The sequence below is a fragment of the Atractosteus spatula genome, chromosome 7, assembly GCF_055471065.1.
Source record: "Atractosteus spatula isolate fAtrSpa1 chromosome 7, fAtrSpa1.hap1, whole genome shotgun sequence".
NCBI classification, from domain to species: Eukaryota; Metazoa; Chordata; class Actinopteri; order Semionotiformes; family Lepisosteidae; genus Atractosteus; species Atractosteus spatula.
The window spans coordinates 38,945,808-38,959,360 of NC_142712.1; the positions used below are offsets into that span (position 1 = coordinate 38,945,808).

The 13,553-nt window shown below is 40.0% G+C and overlaps 1 protein-coding gene across 1 annotated transcript; it reads right to left on the reverse strand.

Moving 5' to 3' along the window:
• Positions 1–5,360: 5,360 nt before the first annotated feature.
• On the reverse strand, positions 5,361–13,119 carry LOC148830922 (guanylyl cyclase-activating protein 1-like). The gene is made up of 4 exons (XM_088921355.1): positions 12,674–13,119; positions 9,411–9,560; positions 8,852–8,942; positions 5,361–7,806 (listed from the first exon to the last, which is right to left on the reverse strand). Exons 1-4 carry the CDS (start codon positions 12,872–12,874, stop codon positions 7,661–7,663), a joined length of 588 nt encoding a protein of 195 aa, XP_088777481.1. The 5' UTR covers positions 12,875–13,119; the 3' UTR covers positions 5,361–7,660.
• Between the last annotated feature and the right edge of the window lie 434 nt (positions 13,120–13,553).

Below are 13,553 nucleotides of genomic sequence, written 5' to 3' on the forward strand. Positions count from 1 at the left end.
CTGGTTTAAAAAGGGAGCTTCAGTGCAGATTACTGTATGTTGACTGGACAGCATTTTGTACTGTATGTTTGACTGTAAATAAAGAATGTTTTATTTATAAAAGCCAAGACTGTGATGTTCTTTTAGGAAAATGCTGTGCTATAAGAGGCAGGAAAGTGCAAAGCTAATTACACTCTCTCAAGGGGCCACAACCCTATGTGCCTGCTGCCTGATATACCTAATAATCAGTTACTGTGGTATATTTGTAAGGTATTTTCAGGTTTCCCATGTAAACTCTAAACCATCCATTCATGATGCTGTGACAAAGGATCCCACAGACAGCTTTATCACACCTCTTTAAGTATTTTCCAGGATTTTACTATAATTTCCAGCTCTTTACTCTGTCTTTACAGTGGTATATCACAGTAAATGCAAGAAACAATCATTGCACAATATTATTAAGCTGTTCTAACAGGCAGTGATTGATGATTATTACATGATGATGATTGATGATTTTTACAAACATCTTATCTCATATCTTATTGTCCTGAAAGTTTAATTCGCACTTATAAAACACCAGTTCTTCTTAAAAGTAACCCAAAGACAGGCTATGTTTCTGGACATAAACTTCAAGCACATATCACAATTATACTGTAACGAACAGTTCTTTCCGGACCCTATGCGGACGACACAATCCATAATCATGAGGAAACACTAGGAAAAAGATCATGCAGGAATACGGGGATGAAAACAGGGGGGCGTGTCCAAAGTGCGCTGGTGCACGGGGGAGGTGTGGCCGAAGCAAACAATCCAAAAGTAAGCCAGAGAGGGAATCCAAAAACACAAGATTAAGTCCATAGCCAGGTGATCTATCCAACAAGGAATTAAAAACATGGACTGGGTCGGAACCGGCGGACCGGGACCAGGCGCTTCCAGGTCCCGGACTCGCACGATACGGAAATCAGATGCGGAGCCCGGATGAACGTCAGCGCCTCGCTTTTAAGGTGGGCTGGGAGCTTACAAAATCGGTGTAGGAATTTCTCTACTCTCTAGGAATTTCCATTTAATTGGTAATACTTTTTTTTACAAAATCAATGTTTTGAATAACTAAATTCCTCTTTATTTCAGGTTTTTAGATTTTTATTATTCTTCAGAAGTCATTAATTACAAAGTCTTAACATAGATATAGCAAAATATTGTCAAAATGACAACCACAAAGGAGAGCAGTTACAAATGGGGAGCATGTGGTCACTGATGCAGACAGTCACTGAGCAGTTCTTTTATTTCCACAGTGGCTTCAAAGCAGTACTTGTACTTTTACTTTGTGGAAAACACATCCTGTCCTGGTGAAGCTCTTAGTGTTGCTCACAGAGGCCCAACACATTACTAACTAGGATTCCTGACTCTGGAGAGCTTAATCAGTGTCTGTTGGCTGCAAAGGAAAAACATGAAAATGCTGAAAATCTATGCTGAATCCCATGCTGAAATCCCAATCCCATGCTGAAAAGTAGAAAGGAAAAACACAAAAAAACATGTCAACTTGAACTTCTAAAAAGGCTCAACATACAAAACATTGTTTGCTCTTTTTGCTTTTCAAAATGGAATTAACTTTTTGCTTATTCTGCACATTTTGGTAAGTGAGTGTACAATAGCTTCCAAGTATTAAGAAACCCTTTGAGGTCTGGTTCAGGTTTCATTGCATATCTGCCCTTTGTACACTTTTGTGGTTCCAAATCTCACTTTAAAACCTATGGTGGTGAAGGTATTTGTGGTGCACTAAGAGTGAGGATTAATACACCCGGACTACTGGAGTCTTGAGGATTGTAATCCTCAGATCGTCTAGCCTGAGTATTGACATCAGTCCTGATGGGAAAAGTCTATTCTTGACTCACTGGTTCCACGTCAATTGGATTTCCATGAGCCAATTTGCTGTACTCCTGCATTAAGTCTGGCTCTTCAGATCATGAGGCTCTAACAGGAATGTTGTCTGATCACAGAGGCAATAGGTCTTGTTATTTTCCACAGCCCCTTGGCAAGAATTTCTGGGTCATGCCACACAAGTCTTATGGGTAATAGATATTTTTTAAACAATGAGAGTGACAATGGAATGATCCTTCAGGGGAATTATTCAGACTAGGAGTCTAGCACCTAGAACTCCACTTTTATTGTTTGCATTCTGCATTAACTTACCATCTTGATCAGCCAGACTTCACCACTTTTTTGATTGTCAGGAAAAACAAACACCTTTTGCCTTTTTTGAAAGCTTGTAGATCAACGTAGGCTATAGACATTCAGGTCTAGTGTAAAAAAAATATGTATGGTGAAATATTCGCTTGCAACTTAAAACATTAGAAAGGAGTTAATAAAGAGGAGTCCTTTTAGCCGACGTCACTTATTATCTGCCATCACATGATCAGTGCTGGCCAATCAACATAACCTGCTTGTCTTTGAGAGGAAACTAGAGCACCTGCAGAAAACACACACAAACAGGGAAAACATACTGTACACACTCTACACAGAAGGCAACCCAGTCTGGAAGTCTGGGAACCCAAGACCCAAAAGCTGTGAGGCAGGGATGCTAATTACTATGCTATACTAATTTCATCTCCTCCGTCAAGAAGCACAAAGGAGGAAGGCCAGGAGATCCTCTGAGAGATGTGAAGAGAATTACTGTACAAGTGGAAGTCTTCTAATTATCTTACCTACAGTTATTAGATTTTACAATTAACATGTTCCATCATCAACCAATGGTAATTGACTTCAGTTAATTGACTGTATTTTATGCCATGTAAGTCTATATGTCTACAGTCAATGTAAGTTTATGAATCACAGCTAGATTAAACAAATAGATTCTTCCAACAAATAAATTAAACATAAATTGCAGCTGATGTGATATTACCCACAGATCTGGACCTTTATGAAATAGAACCAAATCCCAAATTATTATTATTTGATATTATTACAGTTATATGTGATTAGGAAGTGTCTCTAAGAGTTTAGATAAAGTGTGCGACTCCTGGCAGTGTAAATGCTTCCAGCATGAAAACAGAGGGGATGTTTGCTGAGAAGTTTACCTTGGCGTAGCTACTTAATTAAGTTGTAGGTAGATGATTGTCAGGGAGCAGTCCAGATACACACCATATAAGATCATATTAAGACCACAGAGAGGGAAGAGAGAAGAAGGACAAGAGGCGAGGAAAAGGACAGGAAGGAAGGTCAGACCAGAAAAGAGAGGAGTCAGGAGAAGTTGGAACATGAAGCTTGCGCCAGGTGAGAGCCCCTACTTCATGATCATCCAAACAATACCTGATTGGAGCTCAGTATTTTATCCCTGCTAGAGTGCTTGCTATTCTGTGTTTTTAGGGAACGTGGGTCTCCTGGGTCAAAGATACCTCAGTTAGAAACATCTTTTTCTGCTTGTTGGTGCATTTTTAGAATAGGGAGATAGGCTCCCATTTATTTTGTGGCATCTGGATTTGCAGAGAAAGAGATTTAACTGAAGGTTGAGTTGCATTTATTAAGAAGGCAGCTTATCTCTTATTGTGTCCTCTGTGGACATTATTTAAGAGTTCAATGCTTTGCAGCCATATCCCCCTGCAACTCCCAACTGGCAACCCACTGAAGTTCAACAGGTGTGAGCCTGGTCAGTACCTGGATGGGAGACCTCCTGGGAAAGCAAAGGTTGCTGCTGGAAGAGGTGTTAGTGGGGCCAGCAGGGGGAGTTCATCCTGCAGCCTATGTGGGTCCTAATGCCCCAGTATAGTGACGGGGACACTATACTGTAAACAGGTGCCGTCCTTCGGATGAGATGTAAAACCAAGGTCCTGACTATCTGTGGTAATTAAACATCCCAGGGTGTTTCTCTAAAAGAGTAGGGATGTAACCCCAGCATCCTGGCCAAATTTCCCATTGGCCCTTACCAATCATGGCCTCCTAATAATCCCCATCTATGAATTGGCTTCATTTCTCTGTTCTCCTCCCCACTGAGAGCTGATGTGCAGTGAGTGTACTGGCGCACTATAGCTGCCATAGCTTCATCCAGGTGGATGCTGCACATTGGTGGTGGTGGAGGCGAGTCCCCATTACCTGTAAAGCTCTTTGAGTAGAGTGTCCAGAAAACCACTATGTAAGTGTAAGCAATTATAATTATTATTAGTAGCAGTCTGAGGTTTTCTGGGTGATTGGGAAGTAAGGCCTCTGAAACGCCTTGTTTGTAAATTTTGTAAGTAACTTGTGTGTTATATATTTACAAGTTACATATACAACATATATTTATGTGTGTATGTTTTGTTGTGTGTAGTGTAGTGTTTGTCTTGTCCTTGATAATAAACATTTGTTTAAACAAGTGTATCTGGAATATTACCCTTTTCACCAAAGTTGTGCCAGAGAATAAAGAATTCACATGCCTCTAATTATATTATAATTAACCATTTATAATGCTTGGGTGTATTCTGCAGAAATCACTTACAAGTCGGGGTTTATGAATAATTACTTTACTTATTGACTCCAGTCAATTCCTGAAATTCACCATTTTCATAACTCCCCATTTGTAACTATTGTACTGTATGTTTCACTTTAAGGTAATACTCAGAAAATGTCTGAGTCATAGATCCCACATGTCACATTATACATAACAAACACATATTGCATAGATTTATATTTGTACTGCTTTTACAATGTCACCTGGCAACTGCACAGGAGAAAAATAAATAAATTAAAGGTGACAGCTGCCTCACACACACTGCCACTGCCAATCGCTACAACCAAGTCAAATAAAGGTTTGAAAAGTGGAAGTAATGAACTCTAAGCTTCTTACTTCCAGAGTTAGTCACAATCCACCCAGGGAAGCAAAACACAAGAGATGATTAGACGTTAAACTCTGACACAACAACTTTGGACAGCAGCTAAATTAAGTTCGTTCAAGCCAACACCACAGACATTTCTGTCGGCTCCTCTGCCCCTCAGACCAGTCTTTCTGACTTTCCTGATTTGATATAATCTCCCTACGATGGACTAGTCACCTGTCCAGGCTCTACCCTGCCTTGTGCCCATTGCTTGTTAGGATAGGTTCTGGCTCCTACATAACCCTGCAGAGGTTAGAAAATGGAAGGATGGATGGATTTAATATAAACATCCAAACTTTCCAACATTTTAGTTGAGAACGCCTTTTCTCCATAGCTTTCCCAGGACATTCTTTTTCCCCGTCTTCTCAGGAGCTTACACTTTGAAATTTCCCAGATTTTCCAAGGATATGTGGGCTAGCTGAGACCTACTGTACACAAGGCAGGACTGAGGTCTGTGCCTTAACAAACTGGGAGCCAAGTCGAGGGGTTTAACTATTATGAATCTTTATTTCAAGAAGTGGTGAGAACAGAGCACTTTTTTACAAGATAGACCTTTATAGACCAGAAACTGTAGACCAGGCCATCAATGTGGTCTGAATGTGGTGTGAATTTCAACCACTCTGTTCAGTAGAAAGATCCATCCATTTTCTAACTTCTTCTTTCAGTTCAGGATAGCAGGGGGGAGGGGGGCCCATCCTGGCTCTGGGCAAAAGGCAGCATACACTCCGGACTGGATGCCAGTGCATCGCAGGGTTCCCACAGACACACACAAACTCCCGGCAGATGGCACCCCAGGTCCAGAAGTGAGCAAAGCTAACCATTGTACCACGGTGCCATTACACCAACAATGCATCTTGTTGATTAATTACTTAGAAAATGGATAGATGGATGGTTTTGTTTCCCAACTCATTGCAACTGAAACAATTAGCTTTAAAAATAATAAACAAAGATTATGCATTTGAAATATTGTTTGAATGTGAACATTTTATTACATTTTGTATCCCTACAACACAGTCAGAGAAAGGGACCTGTATACACACTGTTTTGTGCCATTTGTCAGTGTAATTTATAATATTATAACAGCAGGGACAAAGCCTGCTACTGTACATCAGGGCTATATAAGGTAGTTGTATGCATTTCATCAACAACCTTAAGAATCCAGCCGTATCATGCTTCTTTGACAAAGCCAAACCTTGAGCTAAAATGAATAAAAATCCATATATAACGTCTAAAAGCCTTAACAGGTAGCAGGAGAGAATTTATACATAAAATATCAACACTAATTATACAATAATAAAAACCTCAAATGTACTGTGTACAGCTTTTGTACATCACAGAAAGTATGACACAAGAAAACCTGACAAGAATAAAATCATAACTGCCTCCGCGGCCTCAAAGATGTGACACAGTTGAGTTTTCTTTGTGTAATATCACTGAGTTGCAGTTTCACCATCACCTGCTATACTTCACGCATAACCAGAAAAGGCACTTTTCATAACTGCAGCTGTGTCAAAGCCAATCACAGGGCAGTGTGGACAAAGGTTTTAAAAAATCAAATTCTTTTGTTTGTCTTAGGACAGGGGTCTCAGACTCAATTCCCGGGAAAAATTATAGAACAATTCTAAATATGTCTGATATAGAAAAAATAGGTTAATAGTTTAATTTACTCCTCAGGCTTAAACAAAACCAGAAGACACAAGGCGCTCCAGGATCTGGGTTTATGACCCCTGCCTTAGGGATTATCTGACATCAATCACCGCCATCAAGTGTGGGCAACCTTGTCAGTTCCAGTGCATTGTCATTGCAGACACTGTCATGTTGATCCCATCAGAACTTTAACTGTATAATAACCAATTGACCCTGCTGCAGCCAATGACATACATACTGTATCTGAAAGATCAACCAGGATAAAGATCTGGAATGGAACAGAAAAATCAAGATTTCTGATGCCTGACTAGTCTTTCTGCAATTCTGCAGCCAGACATCCTTAAGTCACTTGTGTTTTAGCACTCATCGTTGATAGTTCAGACACAGAATGTTTAAGTAGCAGAAGTCGCTTCCTCTAAAATACTGGTGTTGATCTCAAGTCCTGGAAGACTAGAATGTATTTGGGTTTTTGTTCCTCCTCTATTATTAAAATCCTAATTGAGCTACAGTACTTATCATCTTAACTGAACCAATTCTGAAGCTTCGAGAACTTCTTCAAGAACTGGATACTTTTCAAAGTACTTCAGCTACTGATGATTTAAGAAGACCTGTAAAACCTGCTGGATGCTGGCTCACCCTGAAGGACTGCCCCTGTGCACTTATGCTCAATAGCAGGAGAGTCCATCCTGATCCTGAAGGGCTGGCCTGGATTTCTAGGTCTTGCTAGAACATTTTAAATTGGTTCAATCAAGCCAATGATGAGCTGATTTAGGTTTCTAAGAGCTGGGTTTGCAATGAAAATCTACAGATTAATCTAAAGAAAACCTCCAGCCTTCCTAGAGGAGGGTAGGAAAACCCTGTTATCTAAAAAAAACCTGACAATAGTCTTCATGAGGTCTCACCCAACAGTCAACATCATGTCTTCATCAGACTGTTATCAGCTCTAAAGGAATAATTTGAGAACAAAATGCAGGTCCAATATTGTAGATGTCAAAACACTACTCCTGCAATGGTCAAGTGTTTAGATTTACACTCAACCTTTTGCAACTCCAATGGATATTTTCTGGTTAAACTGGATGGAGTACCAGAAGCCTCTTTGGTGAACAGTAGAGATCCACCGATCACTGTCAATGTGATAGGTGGAGCCTCAAACAGTGCAGTGCAGTCTGATTCCTTAGCTGCCAGGACAGTCAGGACGGGGTCCCCTGCTCCTTGTCACCCCCTTCGCCCTGGATCATCTCCACGATGTGCGTGAGGTCAAGGCTCTGGGTCAAGACATCGAGCAGCATGTCGTCGTTCTGGACCCCTTCCATGAACTCCTCCAGCGACAGCTCACCTGAAACAGACACACCTCTCGTGTAAGCCAGCACCTCCCACTGTTTGCAGGCTCTCTCAGCGATCTCACAAATAAAGCTCTTTGATCAACTCTGCAACATTAAAGTGGAATGTGAACATAAATAAATATCTAAGCATCTTAAAGGTCTTACATGCACTCTTCTAAATAAATCACTAATGCATCCACTGCCTCAGCAGATTCTATGTTCTTGCATGTTTTTTCACATTCTGATACTTAAGATCAGATGAATTTTAAATCTAAAAGTGTTTGTCTTTCTCAAGAGCATCGGCCAAATTACAAGACAGACTCTGATTCCAAGCTCTCTGACCTTTGCAAGCTGTATAAGAAGGATACCTTATCCCATCCCTTATCAGAAAGCAGCTTAATTTGGTGAGGGGTGTGATAAACCGGAGACTATTCTGGCAGCTACGGGTGCTGACGGGACTGTGAGCACATGTCCTCTCTCGTACCCAGACCTGTTACATGTCCATGTCAGAGCCCCAGAGAAAGGGATTGTAATCAACCACTCAGACCTGGCCAATCAAATCTAAGAGGTGGGATGTTGTTCTCCCAGCACACTCCAAAAAGATGTGTGTCTGATATTCTAATTCGAACCCACAACCCATCAGTTTGCATTCTAGAGCCCTACTCACTGCTCAGTGCAGCTGCCTTGTGTTATCTTACATTTTTTGATTCAATAAGTTACACTCTATTCCCAGTTGCACAGTGTATCTTACCTGTGACACTAGATAAAATGTAAGTTTTTATGGAAGACATTTAGGATAAAAGTACCTGCTAAAAATGTGGCCAGCTAAGAAAATCATCTGGAAAGCACCATTCATAATGAGAACAAAAACATCTTAAAATCTGTTGAGACAGATTGTACTGTGCATCATAAAATATGTTTACAGTTTCCTGGGAACCAATGACATAAGTTCAAATGATGGTGTATTTTATTAAAATAATGCAAGAGGAAGGTATTGTGATTGTTTCTGCAAACCAATATGCTTTTAGTCCCACATAGAATGTTTCTCTGTGTTCTTACCATCGCCGTTGATGTCAATCTTGTCAAACACCATGTTGGTGAAGTCCTCCGCTGTCATTTCATGCTTGCAGCCGTTGATGGCTCTGATCGCCTAAGGAGGTGAGAGAAAGGAAAAGAATAACACTCTCAAGGGTGGGAACCCCATCAGAAAAGATTGTGTGGTTTGAATAAGGTGTAATGAGTGCACAGCTGCTAGCTTTCACCCCTAACATTACAATCCTGATTCCTGAAACACAAGTTAAAAGTGAACTGAAGTCAAGGTTAAGTGTAGGACAGCATAGCATTAAGACAGCATAGAGCAGCATGATTCAAATCATGCGGATGGGAAGCCATGGAACAGCAACTTCAATGGGGATTGAGGGCATGGAGAAGTGCAAGAAACAACTGCAGTTACTGTGATCCATATCCATTAATGCTACATGGTGCTGTGATTATTTAATAACCACTGAGACTCTATAAATACAACAAAAGCCCATATTTACAGAGGCGTTAACATTAATTCCCTGTTACACTTGAGCTTAAAGGAGCAAATTTTAAACAAGCGTTAAACCACACGTACCCTGATGATGTTCAGCAGCTCTCCCCTGTCGATACAGCCATTTCCATCCACATCATAAAGCTTGAAGTACCAGCGCAGCTTCTGCTCCACTTTCCCCTTCAGGACCAGACTCAGTGCAGCAACATACTCCATGAAGTCAATATACCCATCCTGCCAAATACACACACCACAGGTCATGGGTCAAGGGTCAAGGTTCAACACAGGCAGAACTAAATTCAACCAACAAGCCTGCACAACCAAAACCAAACAAGCCACACCTTTCAGTGAATTAGCTTCTTTCCTTTCCTCAAGGACTTAATCTTCATAGAGATATCAAATAAAAAACACTTAAAATAAGATTCATGTTATTTTCAAAGCCCAGACCCTGCTTCCCTTTATCACTTCCTACTTATTTTAATAATAACTGTAGTCTTTTATTGTGTTTTATTACTGAAAAAGGATGTACAGTAGGTACTGTTATTATTAATACCAAAATAATTAATAGCACTGTAATAACATTTCAGCCTTTGTTAATCTTAGTACGTTTGTAGCTTGTATTCTGTTATTAAACTTCAGAAAGTTTAAGGGAAAAATGAGAACAATGCAGTAAGGATGGTAAATGAAAGTAAATGAAAATGAAATAAATGAAATGGCTTTTTGATATAATGATAGACACATGTATCAAACCCCCCAGTTTCTTAATAGTGAAAGAGATGCAGAGAAGTGTATTTCACTCATTTGGCTGCTAGGACCTTGTGAATAAAAGGAAACAGAAATCGGGCTGTGCCATTTATTATTTTTCTTTTTGTCCACCAAGTGTCATTTCTTGGCCTCTCAGATCCATGTATGCACTGATGGCAGTGCATTTTCTTTTCCTGAGATGTTCAGATATAAACTATGCAACTACACAGGAATAATTTCCTGATTCCAGGGAAAACAGAAAGGGATTTTCAGAAAAACATAAAAAAACACTAGAGAAGAGGACCAGATGTCTGTCTGGTGACCTTAATGTTTCAGTGTGTAATAATAAAAAAATAAAGGAATACCAGAGTGCCTGAGTGACAATGGGAAAAAAAGTCATCTCATTCATAAACCGGATTTCCCTGGTATGCTTTCTGGATTGTGACCCCTGATCTTCCTGATCAGGCTCTCATCCCACTCCTGAGCTCTTAATACCAATTTAAACCAAAATAGCCAAGCTCAGACAATGGGATTTAACTGTCAAGGGGAAGGGAGCTGGACCAGTGCTCCTTACTGGCAGATCAGTTCTCTGCAAGGCATGCTTTTCCCTGAGGAACACTGCCTCTGGATTGTGGATGCCTTTTGGATTGTGTTTTCAACCTGAGGGTCACTCCTGACATGTCTAGCTAACAGATCTGAAACTGGCATGAAAAAGAAATATCAGAAATGATGGTCAAAGACACAAGGAAGTTAAGTTCAAAAGTAATAAAGACTCCCACAGCCATTCTGTTCAAAATATGACTCTACTTCTTTCTCAGCTCTGGTTCTGATGGGATACACTATGGCTGCTTGTCTAGGGTGCTTCAATTCATTCATTTCTGGCTTAAACACTGAAGGAAGGACTGAAGGAAGGCTCAAACTCTCCCAATCGAACTAATAATCATGCAATCATGATCTTTAACTCCTTATTTTAGGTGTTGTGTGATACTTTCACATCACAGGGCCTGTGTTGCCATACTTTGAAGGATGCAAAAGACAGTCCAGACAAAATACTATGGAGTGCACAGCTCTTGGTCTGTATCTATGTAAATGCATTTTCATTAAAAAGGGCACATAACTCTGCTTTTCAAAATAAAACACACAAGTCTAGTTAAGGAAACAGAAAATTGTTTTACAGAAATCAGCCCCCCATCTTACACATCTTGGCCTCCTGAGATCCAGTAGTACCACAGAATCCATAGACTTCAATTTACAGATTCAATCACTGGATACAAGTGGATACAACCCAAAGGAGTGAACATAAATTACATATACTATATGCATGTAAAGTTAATGAACAGAAAACAACAGAAGGTAAGTCTGATAAAGTCATTCTTTTAACCATTCTTTTAAGTTTTTCAAAGTGGTTGAAGGCAGATTAGGTCTTTGATAACCCACAATAAATTCTAGTTATGTTTGACCTCAAGGATTTAAGAAAATTCCTAAGGATTTACTGTATATAAAATATTACTGATTAATTATTATTACTAATTAGTCATTATTGTGTACTAATTATATGATATACCATATGAAAACAGTGTTTATTTTAAAGCCAAGGCTTGCTTACCACAAGCATTTCTAAGCAATCATACAGGACATAGGGTTTAAGAATACAGAAAGCCATTAGATACAGTACAAGACGTGCATTGACCTTTTCTATCAAGATACCTGTATAATTTGAAGTTTCTTTGGAGAAGCGCTTGATTATCCATAGACAGGCACTATACACAACATTCTCCGAGTGTAAGGATAGAAACACGAGAAATCTAATGAGACTGGTCCAGGGCGGACTGTTCTTAAAGTTTTCTTCTGTGGAAAACAGAAGCACGCTGAACTTGACTTTGGACTGAGCTGTACTAGAGGGATTAAGGGTACTGTACGTCGATCAATTTAGCATTTAAGCTACAATTTTTCAAGCATTACATCTGAACAACCTAAGCAGCAGTTGTAACTAAATATGAGTGTAACCTTCTGATCACAAGAGGGCGATAACCATCGTGCTAATGCAAAGATCTAGTTTACTATTGGAAAACCGTACGACCACCAGCATCTTCACAATCGATATTAATAATGCGCTGCACTACAGTGATCTATCGCTGTATCTATTACGCACCTATTGCGTTTTTGTATCGAGTCCAATTGCACAACACCAAACGGTTATCATGCCGACACTCTAAAACAGCCGAAAAACCAGTAATCCGGGGTGTGTAAATAATTTTTCAACGCTTTTGTAATACTGCATTTTTTCCAGACTTAAAAGGAGACACAGAAAGTGATGACTATCTCATAGTATTAGTAATAGCATTTTTTGTCATCAGTGCTTTAATAAACGTTTACATTACATCATCTACACTTACAAACGTAGCGTCCATGCAGCCGCTTTTTAAACTAAGACAAACTGGCACAGAGAATTCTCAAGCTCCCAGCTGCGTCCCGAACGCTTTCGTTAGCTGCTAAAACTACAAGGGTTGGGTCAGCTTCTAATCTAACAACGTTGCGGGGTCTGTCTTACAGGTATCAGGACATATGTACTGCTGAAATAATAATAACAAAAATTTCCTTACGCTATTCATATCGAACGTGTCAAACATTTGTTCAACGTAGGCATTGGAAGAGGCAGAGAGATTCTTCAATCCGAAGAACTGCTTGAATTCGTAAAGCGTCAGCTGTCCGGAAGGGCACTCGATCATGAACTTCTTGTACCACTGGTGTATCTCACAGGCGGTCAGCTCCTCTACCGATGTGCCACTGTTTGCATTCCCCATAGCCTTGTCTCGTGGGTTTACAGCGCAGGACGGCGAAACAAAAATAAGAACTCGGGAGTTAGTGAGTGGATATCAGTCAAATTAAGACTCTACACCCAAATCCGTCGTTATATTCTCCAGCAAACTCCCCTCTCAAAACCACCAGTATTTGGTCTTGAGGTATTAGTAAATGTCTATATGTGTAACGATAGGTTAATTGTTAAGGTGCTTTGTCTCAGCACTGTATCTGTACCACTGCAGTCGGTTCTGTGTTCTTCAGAACACTTTGAGCTAAGATGCGCTGCCAGAAAGATACAAAGCAATTAAGAAGGATTTAGAAGTCCTCTTATTCTCCCATGACCAATCAAAGGCCTGTGCGACTACTGAACTATCTTTAGCAAAAAACTGGGCAAAATCGGAAACTTGGCCACGATTAGCAAGGGACAGCCAACCACGGATTTACGCACTGATTAATCCTCAAATCCAGTCACAGGCTTTCTAACGCTGTTTTGTTTTTAAATGAGGGTAAACCGTCATTACAAGTAGATACAGCGCTTTATGGAAAGAAAGACTCTCTTGTTCACTAACGAAAGCAAAGCATATGTTGAGAAATGGAGAGCATGAAGAAATCGGCACGTCACAGTAACAATAAAAATTAGTGCATTAAAATTAAAGTACAAAATGGAAGCATCCGTGATTT

Coding starts and splice junctions, on each gene's coding strand:
- LOC148830922 (XM_088921355.1), bottom strand. CDS start 12,874: ATGGGGAATGCAAACAGTGGCACATCGGTAGAGGAGCTGACCGCCTGT. Junction 9,561..12,673: donor ACACGTTCGATATGAATAGC/GTAAGGAAATTT, acceptor TGTATTTGGCAG/GATGGGTATATTGACTTCAT. Junction 7,807..8,851: donor GATTGACATCAACGGCGATG/GTAAGAACACAG, acceptor TGTCTGTTTCAG/GTGAGCTGTCGCTGGAGGAG.